This window comes from Perca flavescens, chromosome 6 (genome assembly GCF_004354835.1).
Source record: "Perca flavescens isolate YP-PL-M2 chromosome 6, PFLA_1.0, whole genome shotgun sequence".
NCBI lineage: Eukaryota > Metazoa > Chordata > Actinopteri > Perciformes > Percidae > Perca > Perca flavescens.
Window position 1 is genome coordinate 23680537 of NC_041336.1, and position 26085 is coordinate 23706621.

The 26085-nt window shown below is 37.8% G+C and overlaps 1 protein-coding gene across 2 annotated transcripts in view; it reads left to right on the forward strand.

Annotated features, from left to right (window-relative positions):
* col14a1a (collagen, type XIV, alpha 1a) overlaps positions 1–26085 on the forward strand; it is a 131978-nt gene that overhangs the window by 76440 nt on the left and 29453 nt on the right. For both annotated transcript variants that reach the window (XM_028581088.1, XM_028581090.1), the window contains exons 28-36: positions 5369–5512; positions 5850–6014; positions 6151–6189; positions 6366–6504; positions 8908–9050; positions 10432–10541; positions 18503–18661; positions 21151–21228; positions 22201–22287. In XM_028581088.1, coding sequence (XP_028436889.1) covers positions 5369–5512; positions 5850–6014; positions 6151–6189; positions 6366–6504; positions 8908–9050; positions 10432–10541; positions 18503–18661; positions 21151–21228; positions 22201–22287 — 1064 coding nt within the window. The remainder of the gene's footprint in view (positions 1–5368; positions 5513–5849; positions 6015–6150; positions 6190–6365; positions 6505–8907; positions 9051–10431; positions 10542–18502; positions 18662–21150; positions 21229–22200; positions 22288–26085) is intronic.

The following is a 26085-nucleotide window of genomic DNA, read 5'->3' on the forward strand; positions in this document are numbered from 1 at the left end:
CTTTTATTCTCTCTTTCATCTCTTCTACTCTCTTGCCAACCTCATACTGTCTTCTCCTTCACTTTATTGCCTCTTTGTTTTCCTTTTAAGCATCCTCTCTTCTTCTACCTTTTCATTTTTTTCCCTCTTTTCCTTCTCAGCATTCCTCCTTTTTTGTCTCCTATTTTTTATCTTCTGTTTTCTTCATTTCCCCCATACCCCTTATACATCTACTGTACTGTCTTATAATTTAACAGGTGACGTGGTGGAGTTTTAGCTGACAGGGGTGTGTGTGTGTGTGTGTGTGTGTGTGTGTGTGTGTGTGTGTGTGTGTGTGTGTGTGTGTGTGTGTGTGTGTGTGTGTGGTCTACAGAAGAACAGAAAACAAACCATAAAATGTCATCTTCCCCACACAAAGAAAGAAAGATGGGCCGCCAACTCTTACACGGTTAGGCTAATGCCTACGGACTCACAATGTCTCCCTCTCCCGCTTTCTCTTTGTCGCTCTCCCACACATATATGCACACATACACTGCCTCAGCGTAGCATTAATCCTCTTTAGTAGCTCACACATAATGCCTATTGTTCAGGCTGTCCTTATTTCCACCACAGACACCCACACAGCTTATTGCTTATATATAGATATATGTATATATTTTATTTTTTAGATTATACTTGAGGTCATATAATAGTTCCTTTATTTTACATGTTTATATACATACATACATACTAAAATATATATTATCTATCTATTTATTTATTTATAAGTTAATTCAGGCAGAAGTGAACAGTATTTTCTGTTCTGTTCAATGATTTTTTATTCATGTTTTGGTTTTGATATTTTACCCTCCTTTGTTAATCTTGATGCTAAACTATACAAACACACATATATAGAGCTGTATACCCTGAACCTAAACCTCCTTACTTATCTTACTCCTCTGGTCCATTTAGAAATGGATCAGTAGTGAATTTTACTTTCAGGACTGAGGCTTGCATTACAACTATGAAGTTCGCACTCCAAGCCCAAACATTTCCTTTTTTTCAATCTTAAACCTCAACTTCTCTTCAGAGACCCCATCAGCGCTACTCACTGGGTCTAAATCTCCCACAGCTTTAGTGCCTTTTTTATGCTTTTACTGTAAATGACTAGCTTACTTTATATCATCTGTCCTATAACCCTTGGGTCAAGCAAACACAGAAAACACATTTTAAAATGTGCTTAAGGGTCTCTAGCTCACCCAGTAGAGCGTGCGTCCCATGTGGGCTGAGTCCTTTGCAGCGGCCCGGGTTCAGTTCCAACCTGCTGCCCTTTTCTGTGTGTCATCCCCGCGCTCTCTCTCTCTCTCTCTCTCTCTCTCTCTCTCTCTCTCTCTCTCTCTCTCTCTCTCTCTCCCCACTTTCCTGTCTATCCACTGTCACTATCTAATAAAGGAAAAACTATGCACAGATCCACAGTAAAGTAACAAATGTCTTGTCAGCTCTACAGGATCCCCTCCCCCTTTTTTTTGTGTGGATAATATTGGACAGTAGATTTTGGTTTCCTAATCATGTTTATCCATTTTGAAACATGTAGTTTAAACCTGCTTATTTTAGCTTAGCGTTTCACATCTGGGAGCTGCCCTCTAACTTGGTCGGCAACAGAGCTTGTACTGTATCTATTGGGGATGAGTAATTTGCTCAATGGCACTGCGAAGGTTTGAGGAGGAGGGACAGTCTTCAAGTCATAAGCCTTTTCTCTATACACTTTTTATAAACACTATGTAAATAATGCTGCCTTCATTAGGACTTTACAGTCAGAATTCCCCACCACCACCGTCGGTACCCTCTCATACGAGTGTGAGGGAAGAGCATGTTGAGGATTTAGGGTGTTGAAGCTGATATTCTAGGATTTGGCTTTTTGCTATGCATTTATTCATAAAGGTATTAGTATGCCTCTGACTGGCTTGGTTAATGATTGATTTAACGTAGCTGCATCTGTAATAGTCTTTATCCCTGGATATACTGTAGTGTGTATACAGTATATATATGAGGGAGTGAGTGTGTATTTGTGTCTTTTGAGATTGATTTTCATGCTGTAGATGAGGTAATTGCTTCTACAGTATATTCAGATTGAGGAATTTTTAATAAATGTGTGCTTGTGGGCAAATGTAAAGTACAGTATGTGTGAGATGACTGACTTCCAATATGTAAAATATTGTCTTTTAATCCTTAATTGTGCAGTAATATATTTCTACATTAGATTATTCAAGATGTGATTGACAATGTTTTATGATTTTTACTTCTTCAGCTGTAGTAATGCAGTTGTGTGAGAACCTCACTCAATTTATCAAGGTGTATGAGTGAGAGTTCAGGAATAGATGTATGAATGGCCCATGAATGAGTTTCACTGACATAAAAGCCACTGAGACCCATTCAAAATCCATTGTATATTTTCAATAATGCATTTGATTGTCTAAATTTATTTCTTACTGATTTCTTACTTACTGTAATCTTTCAAAGATTAGAGAATTGTATAGCTCTTTCTTTTCATAATAACCACACATAATATAACAATCTTATCCCAGTCATACAGATTTCACCTGCAGCCACATAAGAACTATATACTTAATTATAGTGCGCTTTGTATGCTATAACAGGAGAGATGATTTCAGCTATTTTTTTTATTTTATCCCTTCTTAAGTGACAGCGAGAGAACTGGTTAACTGTTGCCGGACAGGAGGCTCAATCCGAACTGATAGGGATTTCTTCACACACAAAAAGGGATCGCTGATTGATGATGAGCTTTTGAACCCAAGATCGACTGACATGTTTTTATTTTGTTTCCATTTTTTCTCACCCTCCTTTTATACCTGCCCTTCCTCATCTGAACTCTTCCTTCTTCCTTTTCAACTTTTTCCCCCCACTCTTTCTGTGCCCTCTTACCTGCCCTACCCTTTCATCTTCCACCTCCTACCCAACCCCTCCTCTGTCCCATCCCCTGTCTCCTCTGCTCTGTGTCTCACTTCATGCCTGGCTGGCTGCTGTAATTCCAGTCTTGCCTCAGCGTGATCAGAGGACAGTGTAGAAACAGATATATCACTGGCAGATATCTGACAGCACAACACTTTACAGACCAAGCACTCTATCATTTGTCACCACTGACAGCTGACAGTCTGAGGATTTTGGTTTGGTTCGAAATTGGGAGACAGAGACACCATACACATTCTCACATATACATTAGGTGTTTGGTCAACTTAAAGGGCCATTTACTGCTTCATCTTGTATTGTTTTTATTGCAAAGTTCCTTGATACTCGGCACTTCTCTTAATAAATCAGACACACTCTTGAACACACACAAGGAGTAAGTTTTAAAGGGCATTGAGAGTTAAGAGAATTAATGACAGTGATTGTCCATTTAATTATGAAAAGGTCAGGTGGAGATGAGTAGATGAGCTTTTTGAATTATTTTTGCAAATCATGATGAAGAGTATGCAAAAACTAGCATTAAATAAAATGACCTACCTGTGTGTGGTGTTTGCATGCACATTGTTGCCAATATTCAGTAGGTGTGGATAACAGTTTGGATGAATTAAAGCCCTTAAGGACACATTGCAGGTCAGTTTCTTATATATATATAATATGTGTGTGTGTGTGTGTGTGTGTGTGTGTGTGTGTGTGTGTGTGTGTGTGTGTGTGTGTGTATATATATATATATATATATATATATATATATATATATATATATATATATATATATATATATATATATATATATATATATATATATATATATATATATATATATATATATATGTCGCTGCATAACAGTAATGACCATGCTTAATCTGTTCTGAGTTCATGTTTCAGCAGTAGTCAAGTTCATTTTAGTTTTCAGCAGTAGAGAGAGCTGTCTGGAGGCAAATAGATCAATAGAAATAGCGTAAGAAATATAGTATAACACAATGCTTTTAAATCTAATATTTAACCTTGCTAATAAACTGTTGACTGAATTTTATCTTCCGACCTTCAAGTGTTTTTTGAGGGTCTTGAAACAGTGATACATAAGGCATCATTAAATTCACTGACACGTATGCATTGAACCCACATTGGCTGCCTTTTTGTGCGGGTCTTGAAACCTTTTAAAGCTGTCTAGACAGATTGTTTAAGTCCATTAGCAGGTGACGTGCACACTGTCAAAGGTTCATCTAATTTTAACTTTCTGACAGACTGGATTTTGACATTTCCATCCATCTTCATATCTAAGTCTTCATTGAAATACCTTGGACATTTTTTGCTTTCTGGCATATACTAATCTGGGTTCAGGAGTGTTTAGGTCACTTATTGCCATGTAATAATTATAGGCTTGAAAATATATTTTATTAATGTTGGTGGAAGAATAAAGAATACTTTCTTTAATCAGCAAGTACATTAAAATTGTAGCAAAGGTCACAAGCATTCACACCCCTGCTTGAGGTGGGGAATACGATTTGTTTTAGATAACAAAGACATCTGTGCTTCTAATAAATTGGTTTGCCAAGCTTTTATTCCTCTGTTCCAAAATGTTGCACCAATGAAGAAATAAAGCTTCATATCAGATGACAGTGTTAAGAGTGTTGTGGAGAAAGTATAAGCACCACATAAAGGACCATACTAGTTGTTTTGCATTTTTATTTTAATGTATATGTTATATTGTATGGTTTGAGATAGATAGACTCAAATCTTGGCAGCTTTTATTTTTATCAGTTATTATTCAGTCAGAGACACTTACATCAAGGAATTGACCATTTGTAACAAATGTTTATACAGTAAGGCTATGCTGTTTGAGGGAGCTCTCAAAGAATCAGATAAACAACAAGGATTATGCTGAGAGCAGCTAACCCTCTCTTAATAAACATACATGAGCATTAAATCTTAGTTTAATCCAGTGGTTCCCAACCTTTTTTCCTTGGCGCCCCCCTACTTATGTCTAAGAAAAGAACTGTGTCAGCAAATGGCAGAGGCATGAACATAAGGAACAGTGATAAGTGTCAGGTTTTAATGTCCTGCTGTACACCTGCATGAATATAATGGTATGTTACTAGTCACACAGCTGGAAATGATTGAAAAGTATTCAATCAGACAGTGTGTAGCTTCAGTGCTTTGTTTGAACTTACATTATGCTTCATTTGTGTAACATAACAAAATATTGACAAAATGTGTACTGTGATTAACTATCTAATTTAAGTTTCTGCACATTCATTTTTATAGTTTTACAGAAATGAACACAAACAAACAAACCTAAACACCATGGTATGCTTCAAAAAGCATGGAATAAATGTTAAGTATACTGTAAATGGTTATATGGGCTAAAAAAGGCATAAATATTGGTATGGGTTTTGAATCATAAGGTTATCATTTTGACCTCCATCAGGTCGGGCCATCAAACATGTGAAGGAGACTATTTTCACCCCAGAGGCCGGAGCTAGAAGGGGCGTTCCTAAAGTCCTGGTTGTTCTCACTGATGGACGTTCACAAGATGATGTCAACAAAGTGTCCAAGGAGATGCAGATGGATGGTTGGTATTTTATAGACCAAACACAGAAAAACAAACATTTGTTGTTTGTTAAAGTTCTGAAAAAGATGTCTACATTTATGTATTTCATTGACATTCATAAGGTAAGTTGTGTGTGTTGGTACAGTACAGGCAAGATGGAGGACAGATCCCCATTCCCCCTTTCAATTCTTGGATGCTTTATGTACTGTGTGTCACATTTTACGGTTATAGGATATGAGACGCTTCAACCATTGGTTTGAAGCCCATAACTCCCAACAATGCGTTACATTAATCCACTTTATCCTCTACACTTACTTACAAACTTGTAATGAATTCTCTTGTTTAACTCCATTCTCAGGCTATATCATCTTTGCCATTGGCTTTGCGGACGCAGACTACGGGGAGCTGGTGAATATTGCCAGCAAGCCCAGCGATAGACACGTCTTCTTTGTGGACGATTTGGATGCTGTGAAGAAAATAGAAGAACAGCTCATTACTTTTGTCTGTGAGGCTGCCACCGCCAGTGAGTAACACTACTGTGTGTATACCAGGAGTAAAAAGCGTTCTTGAGAAAGGAGAGACCTAGAGAATGACTGAAGAAAATATACTGAATATAAAAATATTAAGGATGAACTAACAGACTATTTTCTGTCTTTCAGCTTGTCCATCAATTTTGATGAGTGGTAACACAATGGCAGGTAAAGGAAAATGCGTAATATACTGTACAACAGTCACACAGGCACAACCATGATGATGGTAATAACATAATGACATGCTGCGGTTGCCGGAAATTATTGTAATTACAGTAATCGCATGGAGGAGGAGGATGCTGATCTTAACGAGGACGAAGGAAATGATGATTTGTCTCTTGCAGGTTTCCGTATGATGGAGAAGTTTGGCCTAGTAGAGAAGGAGTACAGCACCATACCTGGAGTTTCTCTGGAGCCAGGTTCATTCAACAGCTTCCCCTGTTACAGATTACACCGTGACGCCCTGGTGTCACAGCCCACCAAGTGAGTATGTCCACTCTAAGGTGGAGAAATCTGAAAACACAGACTTCTTTGTACAAAAGCACTGTTTAGATTGTTTTCTAGAAATTCTGTTTCAGTTGGCAAGCAACAGAAATGGTGCATCATAGCTGTCATTTGATAATGAGTTGGTTTTGCCTGGGTTACTGTGCATAATTACACCTCCAATCTATTGCCTCCTACTCTTTATAGTCACTTGTGTTCTGTTATAGCGTAACACACAATTTAGCTGTTCTCATTGATGTATATGTCTTTTATCTGTAAGGCTAACAGTAATCCCAAAGCAGCAAAGAAACTGTTGATCAAGTGTTGATTTACAGTAAAACCTGCCTTACATGGGCATACAAAATAAATGATAGCAGACAGAGTTGGAGGTGGCAGTTTGTTCAGAGACAGTTTTATTTGTTCAAATGTCATTGAGATCAAGATCCCTATTGCAAGAGAAACCTGAGAACAAATAACATACACAAGGTTATAAATAAGATGATTCAGTCTCACAAAAGAATCATCATGACACACAGAATCATCATGACACACAGACACATTAATAAATTACAAATAAAATATCTGCATGTTATATTGTCATTTCTTTTACACAGCTTCATACATCATTATTATTGCATGCTAAATCCAGTTGACTACTATTTAACCAAAGGTTTCTTCTGTGTTTCTTAGAGTTATTTTGATCCTACTCCGCTGTTTATCCATCTATGTTTGCTTGCTCCCCTGCACATGGGGAGTGGTGACTGTCAGCAGGACACAAACACCAGAGGACTTTGAATTATCAGCCAGCAGTACACACAGGATCCTAAACTATTTAACAGTCCTGCCAATGAAAATGTCCCAACTTTCTGGCTAAAAAAACCCCACCGGGGAACAAACGTGAAAGAAAATGTGTCAAAGATTTTCCCTTTGTCTTTGTTTTGGATTATCTTTTAGGACACAAGGGTTCAAGTCCCACTCATAGCACCTGGGCTGTTATGCTTTCTATCTTGCATGTATCACAATCAGTACTTGCCCCCAGTGCTAATAACCACAAATAGTGGTCTTGAAAATTATAGAATTTGAGCCTGTTGCTGTCACTGTTACAATAATATTAAGGAAAGAATAATTTACAGAGAATGCAGTTTTTATAAATCATGGAATGCCTGCAATAAAAATATATGTACTTAAAGCTCAGAGCAGAAGCAGAATGTTTGCAGTAATATATTAAACATGCAGTTTCCACTAATCCCTGCAATTCATACTGCCAATTAACACAAAAAAACAAATTGGCAATTTCAGATCTTTTTTTTTTTTTGGGCCTCAAAGCTCAATTATAGAATGTTTTTTCAAAAATAATCTCAACCTGTAAAAACTGCATCTCCGGGGAGGCTTTACAGTATATACAAAAAGCAAAGTACATTCATTAACATTTACTGCACATTTCGCCAGTACACATTTAATGCCCTGTAGTTTCCAATGGAACAGACTCTCTGTGTATGTCCTGACCAGAGCAACAGAGAAACCACCCCAAAAATAAACTCAGGCTTTGATTAATTGCCTGCTTTCCATATATGGATATACCCTGTATATCTCTTTGAATTCTCTTTAATTTTCATTGTTTACACAGGACACTTTTAGGACCTGTTATATGTTATATATAACAGGTCCTAAAAGGTCCTAGTTTGATTAGACCATGCCCAATCGTCTAAGTATCAATAAACGATTAAAGGTGTTCAGGTCATGTCTTCAGGTTTCATTAAGAGTTCACCTTGTGCATTTCAAATTGGTTTCTAATTGCAGATTTAGACCATGACCACAAGTAATTAAAAGGCATCACGGCTTTAGGAGAAGCTGGAAACAAATGACTGAAAAAATTCTCTAGGATGCTTGCAGATGCAGGTCAGAAGTGTTAACGTTTACCTAGCACTAAAATATTCAAGTATAAAACCCAAGCATACAAACACTTAACAGGAACATTCAATGGCTTCAAATGTGCTCTTGTAATGTCTTTCTTTCTGCATTGTTGTCATTTTGGAGTTTTTTTTGTTTTTTGTTTTGGGGGGGTTACCTTCAACAAGCTTTCTGCTCCGTGATTGTTCAGTTTGTGAAAAGTGACTTTGACGAGCCCTCTAAGAAAATATTGAGCTGAGATCATTTGAACCTGAAGTGCTCGAAGGCAGCTGCACAAAAAAAGGCTCGGCTCTGAGATCAAAAAGAGCATGGCACTCGAAGACAGTCTCAGGCAGCCAAAAGCACTCTAAAAGAGAGCTGAAAAGAGACAATGGCACTTTTAAAAAGACACCTAGTGGATACATGCCTTTAGGGCACAGCTAAGCTCACTATCTACGTGTGTGTGTGTGTGTGTGTGTGTGTTTTTTTAATGTTCTTTCATGTGTGTACCAGGTACCTTCACCCTGAAGGTTTACCCTCTGACTACACCATTTCTATGATGCTCCGTCTACTTCCTGAGACCCCGCAGGAGCCCTTTGCATTGTGGGAAATCCTCAACAGGGACAACGAGCCATCGGTGGGACTAATCCTGGACAGTAAGTTTGAATCGCTCTTTGTCTCCCCTACATCAAACTCAAACGGCAGACGTGTGATGAAGCTCCTGTAGTCCCAGTGTCTCCATATAATCCATGAGAGTGCATTATGCAGCAGATTGCAGAAGTGCGGCTGGAGCGAAATCACTCTATTTTTGATCCATAATAACGTACCTTTAAATGAGCAACATTTTCATCTTAGCTTTGTATCCTCAATCATTAATAAGATGCAGAGATACCAGAAGACTTTGTTTGTGGAAGGCCTGGGACACACAATTAGTCAGGGAAAGCATCATGACCTCACACTTAGAGGTGCTGATCCTTGTGTGCTTTAGAGTTTGTAACTGGAGATCACAATTTCATATAAAGCCAGTATTTTCAAAGCCAAAGCAGATGGGATGATGGTGTTCTTAGATTGACCATGGTGCAGTGGCTGTGTTTGTATCCAACTGTGTAAAGCGATGTGACAGAAACATTGCACACTGGGTAAACTCACCCCAGGCGTCAACCTTTAAAGGTGTTTTGGACACTGACTTGGAGGAGACCCATTGCACACCCCTGACCTGCTGCGGAGATTATGTTACCAGCTGGAATGGATGGTCTTGGGATCCCCTGGAGTAGCTAAAAGAAGCTGCAGGGTGAAAGTAATTTTGTTTTGCTCTGCTTTCCCTGGTGACCCTGATGCAGCCAAGCAGCAAGGCATAGAACGCCCATACTTTACTAAAGTAGTATACTATACTACTATATTATATGTACTTTTTTGTGCCTTGTCAGCAACAAAGTAATCATTATGCTTACTCAAACATCTCAATGCAGTGATCCATTGAAACATTTTTCTTTTCATTTGCTTTTCATATTTTATCTTTCAGATACAGAAGCAATACTAGTTAGATAATCTCAGCGTTCAGATTTTATTGACATTGTACAAACAAACTCATGGTTCTCATTGCCACTAATATCACATATATTATTAGAACAATGGGGAAGACGGTATAGTCCTGCACTCATAAGAAACTCCATAAGAAACACAAATACAAAATTATAATTACAGGGTTTTGCAAATTAAAGATGACAGGGATTGCATGCCTATATCACAATGAAATGAAATTGAATTATTACATTTATCAGTCAAAATGACATCTGATGAAGTTTGTACTTGTTCAATGGTAAAATGCAGACAAATACCAGAGTAGCACAAAGATCAAGTTGTTTGTTGCTGATATTGTCCAGCCCATGTACTTCACTGTTGAATCAAACCAGACCTTTATTGGAGTCTAATAATAGGAGACAGTGACAATAGTGTGTACAAGACAAGTGTCTACTTAATGTGAACATCAACCTTTTCTATCCTCCCTTACCACCTACTCTGTCTGTCCCCCCACAGACTCTGGAAAGACCCTGATGTTCTTCAACTATGACTACAAAGGAGACTTCCAGACCGTCACCTTTGAAGGAACTGAAATCAAAAAAATCTTCCATGGCAGCTTCCACAAGGTTAGTCTTTAATATCTGTGTGCTAAAAATTACTTGAATCGTAAAACGGATTAATAATTTTTTGTAATTTGTTAAGGAAAAGATTACATTTGCTGGTAATAGTTTGATGCTAATGTACTTGCTGTATGTCTGTATCATAACAATATAGGTATAGGGTTTCAGCTGCTGGTTTAAAATATGCAAGCAGGTTTAAAGACACATTTTAAAAATAAAAAAATGTGATATAATTACTGTAATTCTAAAAAGTGTGCTGTCCAGTCTGTGCTACTGGATTGTCAAAGTCTAGTAAAACAAAACAGTGTTATCATCTGCAGAGCCTGTCCCACAGTGGCTACGTGTGCCAGTTTGCATCACATATCAGGTTCACACTGACAAACAGTCAGTATAATAATAATAATATATACTGTATACAATACTTAGGTGGTAGTTTTTTAGACAAACGTTGAGCAGAGGCTTTCTAACAAGCTGTTGAGAAAGAGACAATAATAAGGACGATTGACTGTATGTTGATGTTTTTGAAGTGGTGGAGCCTGTTGGTGGTTTTCCAGTGGCTCTTTTTTCTCTTGACCTGTCAACACCACTGTGATGAGTGTGTGTGCAGGTGATGATATCCCTCCCCCCTCTTCTGTATCTCCCTCCCACTCTCCACTGCTTTTTCTACACCCATTTTTATGTTATTCCTTTTAAACTAGTGGAGTATACGGAGTGGGAGTGAAACTGCAGATTATTTCACCCTTTAAGACCTCTCTGGTCTTCCCTGATGAAGTTATAATCAGATCAGATTAATTACATATCCAATAGCCTTTTTGCCTAACATGTAATCAATGCCACATAAATTACATGAATGTAATACCTCCAACAAAGTACATTTGATGTATACAGAATATAGAAGAAGGCAAAAATTTGTGGTAGGTGTGGTCGTTTTCCATGATTTTGTTGTTATTCCTGTTCCCTTGGTGACGTTAAGACACTAGTTTGTCCTCCCAACTGATTCCCTGACAAAGACATTTAGTATTTCCCTCAATCACTGTAATTCTATCCAAATATATTTATATAAATGCTATTGTGTCAAATTGGTCAGACCAAATGGAAATGGCAAATTTTTATGACATTCCTTCAATAAAAGACAATTTTCTGCTCACTTGAGACGAGAAAGTGTTTTGTGAAAAAAATAAATAATGCCATTGGTTTGGCCTCAACAGGCCCTGTGAATGAAAAATTCACATTGCAAAACACTTTGGCGTGAAATATCGACATTAGCCGAAGCAAAATAATAATAACAACTTGCCAAATAATAATCAGTTATTTTGTCTTAGCGGACATGTTCTTTGAATTAACCACACTGTTCAGGAGGTGTATTTACTTCAGCAGGGGTGATGGAAAGTATTGTTTTGTTAGATTTTAAAAGAGTGTTTGACGTATGCTTGACAAATGGATGGAAACATAACTTTAAGCAGACCAAGTCCAGACCAAGTCGTTATAGACCATTTATTTTTTTGCTGTAGAGCTGCTGCTGTTGTATACTTTATTTCCTGGAGTTCTGGGTCTTTGATTTAAAAAAAACAAAAACAAAAAACACCAGCCCACCAACTCTCTGGTCTTTCTTTATCTCAATTCTCAAAATGTCAGGGAGTGGCTGTCCATCATTCTCTGTGCCTTTTTGTTTTCTCCATTGTTTTCTGTCTCTCTGCTGGAGAACATGACAATGTTGAGAGAGGTAACAGATGCAGAAGACTGCCTGGCCAGAGGAAGTGTTCGTCTCCGCTTAGACAGGATGACAAGTGAATAAGAGGAGCGTCCGTGTGCGTGTGCATGTTTGTGTGCCTGTTATAAAGGGATTACCATATGAAGACACCTTGTGTGAAAGCAGGAATACCCAGCAGGATCTGTCACTTCCCAGCGAAAGAGACACACAGAAGACAGAAACAGATGAAAGGAGGGAGAGTAAAAAGTGCAGAGGAAGAAATAAATATGACAGTGAGCTTACAGAGACAAACAGACATGTAGAGACATGTAGACATAAGGAGATGTGAAAGTTATTTTTAGTATAACTCACATATTGCTCAGAGCCATAATATACTCCACAAGTGTATAAACGCCATTTCTGTATCTCCCAAAATGATTAAATGCCTCACATAAAAAATGCTAGAGAGCACTGAAAGCTGTAAAAATTTACACTCTGAAAATTTGCACCAGTGCTTCTGATGTCTTGCTAGCTTTACAGTAATCTACAATATTTCACAGAGTCAAATTCACAAGCTTGTTCATGTGCCCATAAATTATTATTATAAAGCTGTTTCCATAAATGTTGACAGCAGTGTTGTGCCTGAATGCATTCATTGAACGATAGTTCATGAACTCGTTCATATTTTGGGCGATCGTGAACTGAACGTACTGTATTACTGCTTGATGACCGTTACTGTGAACTCATTCATTCTGGTGTCTGTGAACGGCACGCTCTCAGTTTAACTTCGTTCAATAGGATGCCAGATTTCTATAGAGCTTTCCAGGCGAAAACATGGCTAAAACACACCGTAAGAAGGCCTTAATATGTAGCGGAAAAAACACCCAATCTGGCAACACCAGCCACCAGTGTTGCACCGCCGCATGCATCATCAAAACAAAAAGCAGCACGGAGGCGACGAAGCAGCAAGGATCGTATGATCATTTAAACGAGTTTTATGACAAGGTCAGTGAGGATGGGAAAAATCTTTCATTTCTGTGCGGCTTTCAAAAAGAAAATCCACACTTCAGTCACATCCACAGCAAACTTGAAACGGCACATTGAACTGATTGGATATGAAAATGAAATCTGACGCATAGTTTCAGTGTTAAAACTGATAAAATAATTGCTGTCTGTGGTTCTATATGGGCTGTGGCAGTAATTTTGAAAATTAATAGCTCGCAGCAACATATGGAAAAAAAAGAACTATGAACTAGTTCATTTTTGGAACTGTGAACTTAGTTCAAAATTTTGAAGTATGAACTATGAACTGAACTAGTTAATTTTAAAATTTGTGAACTGAACTTAGAAAGTAGAAAGTGAACTTTCCCAACACTGGTTGGCAGCTTCTTGGAAAGAAAAGAAGTGGAAATTGAGAAACAAAAGCAGCAACCAGAAATAAATGTGTTGTGTTGAGTTGCGTTGAGTTGAGTAGGAAGGGCCGATTTGGGATGACTGAAACTTTGTTTATAAAAGGAAAAGTAGAGACAGTGTGGCTGAGAAAGTAATATGGTGGATGGATCTGTTATCCTGACAGTTACCAGCTTAATGTTTAATCCAGATACAGTAGGTGCACACACTGCAAAGTGAAATGTAAAATGTGTGCCTATTGTATGATGTTAACTTTGAACACATTTTTTTTGTAATTTTGTATCTGAGATTGTTTGTATTCAACTGCAGGCCTAGAGTACATGTTTGTTATGATAGGGTCAGAATGCGCAATAAATTTCAGTCCAGTTTATCTGGATTTGGGCTTTAGGAGCTGTACTCAACAGACAACTTCACACTCGACACTGCACTTCCTTGGGTGCTGAGCAATACACTTGCAATAACATAGTTTCGTCCCCTAGAAATGCTAGAGTATATCATTTGCTGAAAGCTAACTCTTTGGGACTAGGCTATTTTCTGAAACTTTTTTTTCCAGGTTCTAATTCTATATAGAAACAAAGGATAAAAAGGAATAGCTCAGGAAAAACTCATTCAAAGCAAAGTTTTAACTGGAATTACATTCGAGTTGCCAGTCAACAGTGCAGATGTTTCTTGTTTTTTTTAAAACATATTCATCATTAGAATTGTTTCCACAAATACCTGGGGAAGAGAGATAGAGCTAACCTTATTTCTATGGTGACTGAGAAACACATGTGATAGTTGGCAAGTTAGTCATTAAACACTGTCAAATGTGTCCAGCTGTGATGACATATTTTTTTTACATTTCACATACGAAAAGCACACTGTACTATATGCAAGCACACACACACACATGCACGCACGCACACACACACACACACACACACTCTCTCTCTCTCTCTCTCTCTCTCTCTCTCTCTCTCTTACACTGCAAGCCAGAAACAACTGAGTCAGCAGAAATACTGATAGCCTCATCTACTTCAACCCACATTATCATACACATCATGTTTAAAAACTGCCATAACAATGTAACTGTGTGTGTGTGTGTGTGTGTGTGTGTGTGTGTGTGTGTGTGTGTGTGTGTGTGTGTGTGTGTGTGTGTGTGTGTGTCTCTGTGGGCACATCTGAAGACGAAAGTGCAAAATTCTAACTAGAGTCTGTACAGCAGCAGTTCATGTGAACCAAACTCTAGTTTGTTTTCACTGCTTGAACACAGTTTCCAAAACTCTACACACTTAGCCCATGGCTTTAACCACAACCTGCACAACACTGTGGATTTACAGCACTTTTGTTCAAATGCTAACACACTGACTGCTATTGTAAACAGAAAGGATTTCAGCCTGGTGTATATATATATATATATATATATATATATATATATAGGGAAAGATTTTTTTTGGAAATAAAGAAACACCAAATAAGAATGAAACAGTTACACATGTACTGTTTGAGATAAACAGTGAACAGGTAAAAGAGCAAAGATACCAATATGTCCAGGTAAGATGTCTGAGGTTACATACACAGTTATAAAAAATGTGAAAAGCACTTCCTTTACTATAGTAAAACTGCTCACTTAAAAGTAATGGGAACACCACAGTCATTTTTATTTACAGTATAGATAAAGCATGTTCATGCTTGGACAGCCAATGTGTTGATAAAAAACTTGTAAAACTTCTGAACTATTACGTACCTTTATTTTGTCCAGTAATTACGTAAATTACTACAGACAAAATAAAAATGTATATCTATTTACATACTGTAGGTAAGCAAACTGAGGATTTTCATTCATTCTTGTGTACCTTGTTTACTGGTATAAAATGAAAAGAAAAGATAATAGTGTCACTCTTTTCTTGAAGAAAATATTATTTGTGTAAAGTCACTTAAATTATTCAAATTGTTCTGTATTGGTGTTTGACGCTGGTGTGTTCTGATGAGTGACCGTGTATGTTATCTCAGTGAGGATTGTTCATTATGTTTTGAGACGTGTGTGAAGAGTTGTGTTGCTTGGAATGAGTTTTGCAGGTGATGTGAACTGTTTAGCTCAGGTGACTGTTGGTACTGCAGACTGTGGCTGTGAGTTGTGCACATGTGGTTTCAGTTGCGACCAGTGTCGTTTAGCAATCAAAAACTGTAATGTTTCTTCCTAGTTTTATTCTTTTTCCACTCTTTTCACTTTTTACTCTTCTTGCCTCTCCGTTCATATTTCGTTGTTGGGATGGTGATCCTTACACTACTCTGGTATAAACTTTGCTCTTTCATCTCATCTCAATAGCCCAGAGCCTAACACTATTTAAAAAACTCCAAGCTGTCTTAAATTTTGCATTAAGAACTATTTTAGTTTTTCTCTTCCTGTTGATTTACCTTGTTTGACATTTATATTCAGTAAAGATAATGCTAAGTTGATAGCTCAGTGTTTTGGGTTTTTTTGCTGTCAAAGTACAACAGAGTTGTTATTCAATCGATTATAAAGAAGTCATATGTACAACATGAGAAAGATAATGTAGCTCTGTCAGTGGTTTCGAAAATAAAAAGTAATTTGTCTGAACAATGATAAGAAAAAAGAATTCAGATAAAGAAAAAATAAAACCATCTGCTGACAGAGAGACGCAAACTAATGAGGTGCTTTGTATTACAGAAAGATAATACAAAAAACAGCAGTAGCATTAGAAAATACAAGACTGTGTATGTCTGAGAGGCTAATTCATCTTCTGCTGGCAGTATTATAAGCTGTGGATGGATCTTGTAGTTTCCAGGCAGCCATCTGACCTTCCAGGAGCAGCACAGAGTGAAAAACATTCTTTACATTCAATACTTGTTATTCTATATCTATATTCTCATTTTGTTGTGGTCATGGTTTTTTATTTGTGTGTTGTGAATGCTAGCCTATAAAACTGATCCCTGTCTCAGCTTTGAGGTTATTTAATGACTCTCAGATGAACAAAAACAACAACAAAACAGACTCAGTCTTCATAATGGTGCAAATGTCAGAAGCCTATTCAAAGTTGTAATGTAATTCTACACTAAATATGCACTCTATATTGCCCTCAGATGTTGTCATAATGACACAACCATGCATTTAGAATTTTGCTATTACAACAATGAAATCTGATCCAATGCTCAGTGTGAAATATATCTCAAGTGTCTACATGTTGATTTTCATTATTGTACAGAAAAAGGGCAGGTAATAGCTGACTGGAATTACTTTCCCAAGTTCAAAATACAGAAGCTGCTTGTGTCATGTTCACAACCTGTAAATGTCACATTTACTGTGTGTGTGTGTGTGTGTGTGTGTGTGTGTGTGTGTGTGTGTGTGTGTGTGTGTGTGTGTGTGTGTGTGTGTGTGTGTGTGTGTGTGTGTGTGTGGAAATATGGTGAAAAATACAGTATGTCAACCTTTTTACTGTACAGAACATTTTTCAAAAGGGGTACATTTGACTTGCATGTATTAAAAGTACTTATTTTAAAATGTCAGCTGTTAGAGTATTAGGCATATCATGCTAACCTGTGAGAATATATAAGCCCCCAAAAAAGGAGTTGCTTGAAAATAAAGAACATCATTTCTGATGCATGCTGCTGTTTCTTAGGTTTTTCTGATTGCATATAGCTCAAGTGTAAGAAGAGAGGTTGGTTCAAATTTAAATTTTCACTAATAAACCTCCGCCAGACTGAAAATAAGTGTTAGTCACTGCTTGAGTCACAGCGGCCGTGGGTTCTATTCTGACCTGTAGCCCCTTTCCTGTCTTAAGCTGTCAATAAAGGCCTGAAAATTCCCCAAAAATGATCTTTAAAAAATAAAAAAATTAAAATATTCGTTGAACTATGTACTTTTGTAAAAAAAAAAAAGAAGAAAAAAAGGCCTAAAATGCCTGCACCTTAGAGGATTTTCATCATCTTTTATATCATACAAGTACAACACGCACACCATGCCAAGTGAAGTATGCAGAATGGAGGATGAGAACAGAAAGTCATTATAAAGCAGCCGTCCAAACGTCAGCCAAAGAATGGGCCTTGACACTTGAATATGAACTTAGTCTGACTCCACATTAGCTGCACCTTGTTTGAGTGTGTGTGTGTATGTGTGTGTGTGTGTGTGTGTGTGTGTGTGTGTGTGTGTGTGTGTGTGTGTGTATGCGTGCGTGCGTGTGTAGAGGTGTGTGTGCTGCACACATGAATTAATATTCCTATAACTTACACTGCATGAATATTTGTATTGAGGCTGTGAAAGAGTGATAGAAAACCTCCCATTATGGTGAAACATGCGGGTGCTAATAGTCTATTTTATTACTATCCTTCAGCAGGATGCAGCTCTCTTTGCTCATTAACCAGGCGACCGGTTGAATTTCACAGTTCACTGCACTGGCAGTGGCTTCCTCTAAGGAGGCAGTTTGAGCTCACAGGGCCAATTTGTGTGCTTTAATGCTTTTAACCTTCGTTTATAAAAAAAAAAAAGCAACAACACAGAAGCAAAGCAACCCATTGTCACTGTGATTAGTCAGTAAAGAGGTGGTCTATTGTTGTTGGTGCACATACACACAAAAGGGGTTGTATTTTGGCTGATCACAGATACAAGACCTCTGAAAATGCTGCACTTAATTATGTCACAACTCTGTTTTATTGACTACATCTATTCAGTTTGTGTTTATGTCTGGTTATATATTTAAGACAATAATCATGGGTAATACAGACTAAACAAGGATTCACTATTGAGACAAAATACGTCCTAAAATAATAAAGACATTTTCACATCTTATTTGCTCAACGGGTCTTTGATGTAGCTTTAGTTTGGGAAGTACTACAATCTAATGCACCGTATTCTCTCTCTTCCATGCAGCTCCATGTAACCATCAGCAAGACGTCTGTGAAGGTGGTGTTAGATTGTTCTGTGGTCGGGGAAAAATCCATCAGTGCTGCTGGCAACATTACCACCGATGGAGTGGAGATCCTCGGAAGGATGGTTCGTTCCAGAGGCAGACGCGACAACTCTGCTCCAGTCAGTATAACTTATTATCTGCATCATTGTTAAGTGCACTCTGAAGAGAGGGTGATTGCATACCTGTATGTTTAGGGTTCCCACTGGTCATGGAAATGTGATGGGTGTCCTCCATACAGGAAGAAAAAGAATGTTATCAGGGCAGTAGAATATGGGGGATGGTCGGTATAATCGAGTTAGAGCTACATGCATTTTCACATATTCCTTGAAAAAATGCTTGTGTTCAATATTTCTTCCACAGCATATCTGTATGGTGTAAACCACAGCTAAAGAGAGAACAAATCAAATTCTGTTATAATTATAATATAATTGTCCCTTGTGGGAAAGGTGTGTGTGTGTCATACATTGTGGATTATAAAATGGCAACCATTATGTATATACATTTTAGTGAGTCACAGGGGGAGTTCATTTTATTTATTGCAAGTGGCAATGTAAAAAGTGCTTTCTTTAGCTGTGCTCTACCGATAACACAAGCAGTCAAAAAAACTTTTGGCACATGCAGGCAAAGGAGAAGGTAAGATATTATCCTGGGCTTCTGGGAATTCTGAGCACGGCTATTATTAAATGTATACTCCTTAGCTGCTCCAAAAAAAAATTATCAGCTGGAAAATTCTGCGTGAAGAAGTGAATGAAGGAAAATATTAAATTTTCTTCACCCGATTGTCCCTTACTAGCCAGTAATGGTTATTGATTCAAAAACATGTTGTGTCTGTCATGTTTGGAAAGAAAGACATTGCAGAAAGTAATTACTTATAAAATTAAACCATAATGGTAGCTATACCTGGCGTCAGTTTACTAAATTTTACTGTGTGTAATCAGTTGTCCAGAAGTGAAGTCTACTTTGTTTTAGGCTCCAAAGCGAGCGACATTTCTTGTTATCTGGAGACTCTTAAGTTGGGAATGGTGTGCCCGTTCATGATGACAGCTGAGCCTGTGGATTTTCAGGTGATGAGGTGAATTAGAGGATTACAAAAGTGACAGTACATCAGCATGAATAAATTAAATCATATAATGACAATCGTGACGCTTTTCTCAAGATTTCAATTAGCCAGCACAGCTATTCTATGAATCTGGGTCAAAGCCCCATACTGATCACAGTAAGTCTGTATCTTTCAGGTCTCAACTTTAGTTCCAATTTGACTGAGACTGCCCAGTTCTTTAAAGTCTAAGACCCCCTGTGGTGTTGTAATAGAATCACTATAATTACTGGGATATGGCTGCATTTATACCAAATCAGGCGTTGCGGCGATTAGCGCAGGGTTGTGCAACGGTGTGGGTGTGTCATTTAATGGCCCATTTGTGTCTTCATTGTGTTCCCCACTTCATTGTGTTTTGTCTGATTGGATGTAGGTTACTTATGACGTCGGGCTGCGTTTCTCCAAAAGTTGTGATTTTTTTCCCACCATCCCCAGCGGTCCCCACCACCGCAGTCTAAACCCTCTTCCCACATTCAAATGCATGGGAGGACTGATGTTTTTGCCTGAATTGGTGTGAATGCAGCCTAAGACTGTTTGACACAGGCTGCAGGGCAGGCCTTTAAGCTTTAGGAATTAAAAACATTTGAGTCAAATTTCTATTTTTTTGTCATACATTTTTAGATATGACATTTGACAGAGATGAGGTGACAGAGTCCACTGGCTGCTTTTAGCCTTGGGACTTCTGCACCTTTTTTAACTAAGGCCAATAGGGCCAAAAGCAAGTACAATGTGTCCATACAGAATACTTCTCTAGAAATAAAGTAATGAAGATTATGATTGTGTAACTGAAACGGTAGCAGAGAAAAAAAAAACGTTATAAAAGCCCAGCTTTCCACAAGCCGACAGAATCTCATCCAAGTCTGCAATCGTGTGTTTGTGTCTGTATGTATTTAACTTCCTAGATAAAACAGTTTCACAGTCATTAAGTCTAAGTGGGAGTTTTCCATAGTTTGAGTTGTCTGTGTAATATACTGTATGTGTATAAAGTTTGGTTTCTGGATAGTTAGAAATGTAGCTACAAGAAACTGCCATTCTAATGAAATTAATAAAAACAGTATATATATATATATATATATATATATATATATAATGTATGTTAGTTGTGATGATAAACTTTGAATCAGACTTGTGCCTATGACCTAATTTATAGTCAGCTCTATACTTTAAGACTGAACATTCTTTTGTTTATTAAAGTTCAGCTGGACTTTACAAATCTCCCAGCACTTTTCAGCTGGTCATTAGTTTGTAAGCAGACAAACAGTCTCTGTGTTCTTGTTTCTTATCGACACAGAAACACCACAAAACCACATCATTACAAAATACCACGGTTTACAATCCATTTGTAACGTCTCTTTCATACTTCTGCATTTTGAAATGTGTCAACTGATAAAATTGTTATTGCAGTATTAATGGAATTGGTTTGTGTGTGTGTAACTGTACTAATGCATCTGTGTGTGTGTGTGTGTGTGTGTGTGTGTGTGTGTGTGTGTGTGTGTGTGTGTGTGTTTACAGTTCCAGCTCCAGATGTTTGACATCATCTGCAGTACATCCTGGGCCAGCAGAGATAAGTGTTGCGAACTGCCAGCATTGGTAAGAAACTTAACACATCTACGGCATATACTCTCTCACACACATATGCTCACACACTTTATCACATCGTTTTACTGCCTCTTCTTTCTGAGTGTATAGTAATTTAGTGCTCTATATATTACTGCCTTAGATAATTATAGTGATAATTGTGGATACAGTCATATTGAGTTATGATGAAACCAGAATGATAAAATAAATTACTTGGAATCTGTATGAATGGCTGTCATTAGCACTGGCAAAAGAAATGCTGCCGCTAATAGTGTCTGTGGTCAGGTGCGTAATTATTTTTATGTGATAGAAATGCACCTAATGACCAGTGTTGTCTTTCTCTTACATACTGTATATACAAGTCTGAGCTTGCCTGTATAAGGGCACCACTTATTAATTAACACCCCTGTCATGAAACATACGCACGCAACAAACAGATACACTGAGTTACCAGTTAATTACGTACAGCTCTGCAATCTGATAGAATCTATTCACGCAATTTTTTTAGACGCTTTTGTTGCCATTCAAAAAGGTCAGAAAAGTTTTGATTCATTTTAGTGGGAATTCTTCGGCTGTAGTTAGTGGTGGTATTGGATTGCATTACTGACTTTCAAATTATTTTGTCCACTCTATGTACATGAAGGGCCACAGTATATTAGAAACACCCCCAGAATAATACAATCTTATAAACTCTGTGTAATTCTAACTTTCAACACAAGTGAATTTTTATTTTGATCATATATTTTATCAGGAGTCAAAGGAACCAAGCAAACATTGATTTGCTTTGTACTGCAAGTACAAGCTCAGACAGTTGGGAGTCAAAGACCTGAGACAAGCTTGCAAGCAATGAGCATGTTTTACCATCGTTATCTTGTTTGCTGGCAAGCTCGCGGTGTACATAGCTTCAGTTTTAAATGATGATGCTCACATCTTGCCTGAATACAGACCAAGTGCACTGTACACTCAATGTATGTTTGTTTTCAGAGAGTTGAGGAGCAGTGCCCCTCCATGCCTCATGCCTGTACCTGCTCCCAGGACAGCAAAGGACCTCCAGGACCTTCCGGACCCCCTGTAAGAGCCCACTCATTTATTAATTCTGTCATTTGTTCTTTCATTTAATTACTTATTCAGACTCTTGTGCTCAATCCAGTATGAATACCATATTTATCAGTCTTTCCACAGACCTGTGTGGAACTCTTTATAGCTATAATGTATTGAGGTATTTATGGTATAAATACCTCAATACATAAACAGACTTTCTCGTTCAGAGAATGAATACATTCGTTATTCACTTTGAGTATCTAGACTCTCAGTAAAAAGGTTGTATTTATTCCAGAATTTCAGAGTCAAACAGCCACTCTGACAGCTTAGTAAAAAGTTAATTTTCCTGTTGTGGAATTGAATGCGACAGAAAGAATCAATGTAATCCAGCTCGGTCAATTCTTCTTCCCTCAAGGGGAAATTTGAGGTAATATGATCTGCAAATATAAGAACACAGAAACCATAAAAACACAATTTATTCACACAATCTAAAAAATACCACAGAGACACATTATATCAAAAAGTGCATTTATTAGTGTATACTCAATTTATTTATTATCCGTACACAGTCTCTTGGCCACTGACTTTTTAATGTTTTAATGAAACCTGTGAAATGTAGACTTACAAATCCTTGGGTGTTTTCATTGTGGTGGCAGTATGTTAGAGAGAGAAGCTGTATTCCTCTCACGCAGTAGCAGGTAAAACCTGATAGAGGCTCAGAGCAAGTAAATGACCTCATTTACAGCCTGAGACGTTTGTCCATATTCTCTCTTCTTTTTTCTTTCTCTTTATCTCCCACTCTGCATTTTCCATTCCTTTCTTTCTTCTTTCCCCATTCCACAATATCTCGTTCGGTTTCTCTCCCTTCTTGAAATTCTCTCTCTTTGTCTCTGTCTCTACCCTTGGGTAGTGAGGGCACAAGAGGGGTGTGGATCAACACCAGTATAATTTGAGAAAGTAATTATATGGCGATTCCATTTATCACAGCCGATTACAATCCCCCCAATTTTCAGCCCTGTTCGACGAGCCAGATCCACTTACTCTTCTGTGGGGTTATGTCCACAGGCCACAGCCCTCCCCTCAAGTTTTCTACGTCTCTTTGTTTATGTCTCTGTTCCTCGTTAATCTTTTAATGTTTTTCATCGGTATACCAGAAACATACTGTATACTACAGGCAAATGTCAGCTAAGCCATGAAAAATGTAGCACCAAAACTTCTCTAATTTCTAATGCAAGATAAGTTGCTAGTTGGTTCAAGAATTTCATTTAAACTACCGGTAGTTGAGCTTAATTTGAAGACATTGTCACAAAATTTAATCTCGTGCTCTTATCTTTTGACTTGTTACCAGGAAGAAAACATATTGAAGACTTAAAAAAATTAAAGACTGGATTTTTTTCATATTCCTGTACTCTCTATACTGTGCGTTGCTTCTGTGACCTTCATCTTTTCTCTCTCTCTCACTCATTCTCTCTCCAAGCCAGATCAATAGCAGTACTGTATAGCTTTCACCTCTTCATTGTCTTTCTGTTTCTTCTTTTCTCTGTTTTCTCTTTTACCTCGACTTCATCCACACGCCTGAGGCTCTTTTCTCTTTTTTTATTATCACTATGCCTCTCTCTTTGTACCTGTGTCTCTCTGTCTTGTTCTCTCACTGGCATTAAATAGGCTTCTTAAATCACATTTTAACTGCAGCATATGTGCGTAGATGAATGGTTTAATGGTGAAATCATAGCCACTTTTGTGCTCAAACTGCATAATATACTGTAGTCATTGGGGTTTTGAGGAAGGATGAAAAGGAAGTATTGGTTGTTAACACAATACCTGTATTGTATCCCCTGTGGAAGACAAGTTTCCTTCAGACAGCAAAACTTTCAAAATCAACAGATTGAGACTTTCACTGTAAACATTTGTTGTTGTGCTGCTGAGACTTTGCTCACTCTTATGAGCCAAGGAGTGTAAAGAAAGCCAAATAAACCTGGATATATGGGGATACCTGATGCAGTGTCTAAACACACAGAATATCTGATCATAGAGATTAATGGAGCTCAAACAGTCCTGGTAAAGGTGCCTGTTTTCTTCAGAAAGTCTTGGTATTGAACAGAATATATGCACTCTTGTCTATAATATATCTACACAGACTGTATTTTGGCAAGAAATCTGCTCTACGCTTAGTATTGCCATCCAAAACACTGTTTTTCCTTCCGGAGAATAATTTTCTGTGCTTGCATGTCTTTTTTCTGTCTCACACAGCAGCAGGCCTCTTCAGTTTTGTAAATCTTTGAGTCATGTTTGAAATAATATTGATTGCCCCAGCTGAATTGCAATCTGTGTCGCCTGATTTGGCACAGACTCAGCTCAATACCTAACATCACTCAGCAATCAATCTGATATTAAGGAAAACAAGACTTGCACTGCCTGCCATCTCCTTTTGTTAAGATTGAATTGTGCACATGCTGTTCAAGATCGTTGTTTAAAAATGTAAATTTGCCTTTGGCATCAAATTGCTCATTTGAAAGATAATAGTGGTGTACTTTTTTTTCTATCACCATTACTGTAAAGGCCCGTGAAAAATTCAAACACAATTATTTGTAATGCTGCTACTGAAAGCTAATTTTGAGTTTCTCTGCAGGTTTGCCCGACCTCCGACAAGTCATGGGCTCACATTGTTTGCAAAAATCCATTAAAAAACATCTTGCAGAGACAAATTGCTAAATTGACGAACACAATCAATAATTTTGAATAACACATGTATTAATTTCTTAACATGAACTTACAATTGCACAATTGTTGCATTTCATTCAAAAGTACTGTTAGTTCCAGGGTGCGATTTGTGAAAAAAGCAGAGGGCGGGATGTTTTTTCCTCACGCACAACAAAACAAAACATGCAAGAATCAAATCCCCCTTTCAATACCATGGATAGTACCCCTCGGCCAGCCATGGTCAAAAGACTTATTTATGAACTTCAATATCCAATGGAAAGTAATCTCGAAATGAAATCGCTCAACATGGTGTCAACATAAAACACAGCGCTTCCAAGCCATAGAGCGGAGTTCACTTCGCTGCGAAAACAAAATACTTTCAACCAGTAAACGCTCCTTCCTTGGGAGTGTTTAAATCCAAACCCCGATATGTATCTTAAACTTAACTGTCATCGCCGCATGACGCTCACTTTTTCTGGGTAAACTCCACTAGCCTTTTAAAAGTCTTCCTTATTTGAATTTGCACATGCCATATGTATTCCATAGATGTATTGGTTACTGTAGTCCTTCCTCCTCTCCATACTAGCCTTTAAGCAATCCTTTCCCAGCACCACTCCACCATTGATGGATGCTGATGGGTTGTAAGCTAATGACTCCTGAATGGTAAAGCAAAGTGTCACACTTCAGACTTGGGCCAACAGTTTGGTGGGTTCTGACTTTTCATTCATATAAATTGAGAAATAAATCAAATGACACATCTAATAAAATGATATATAATCTGGTATAGAAACTGATAAAAAAACAAGCATATAATAATTCCATTTCTATTTGCTTTTACCACATCTGTGTGTCTCCTCTCATATTCCTCGCCCTTCTTGGAAACACCCCTTCTGTCCCCTAAATACTGTAGGAACTACCTAGTCGCCCCCTCGTTCCCAGGGGAGGCCTTTTTAAGCAAACACAGGAAGAGGATGTATCCCAAATGAGCCAATGATTAGCAGATGTGTGTGGTTTGTCCCGTATAAACCTTATGGCTAGAGGGGTCAGCCCGAGGTTTACAGCTCCAGACTTACATACAGATGTAGCGTGGTAAAGTGCAGAGTTCACAGGGGCAGTTTACAGCGTTGG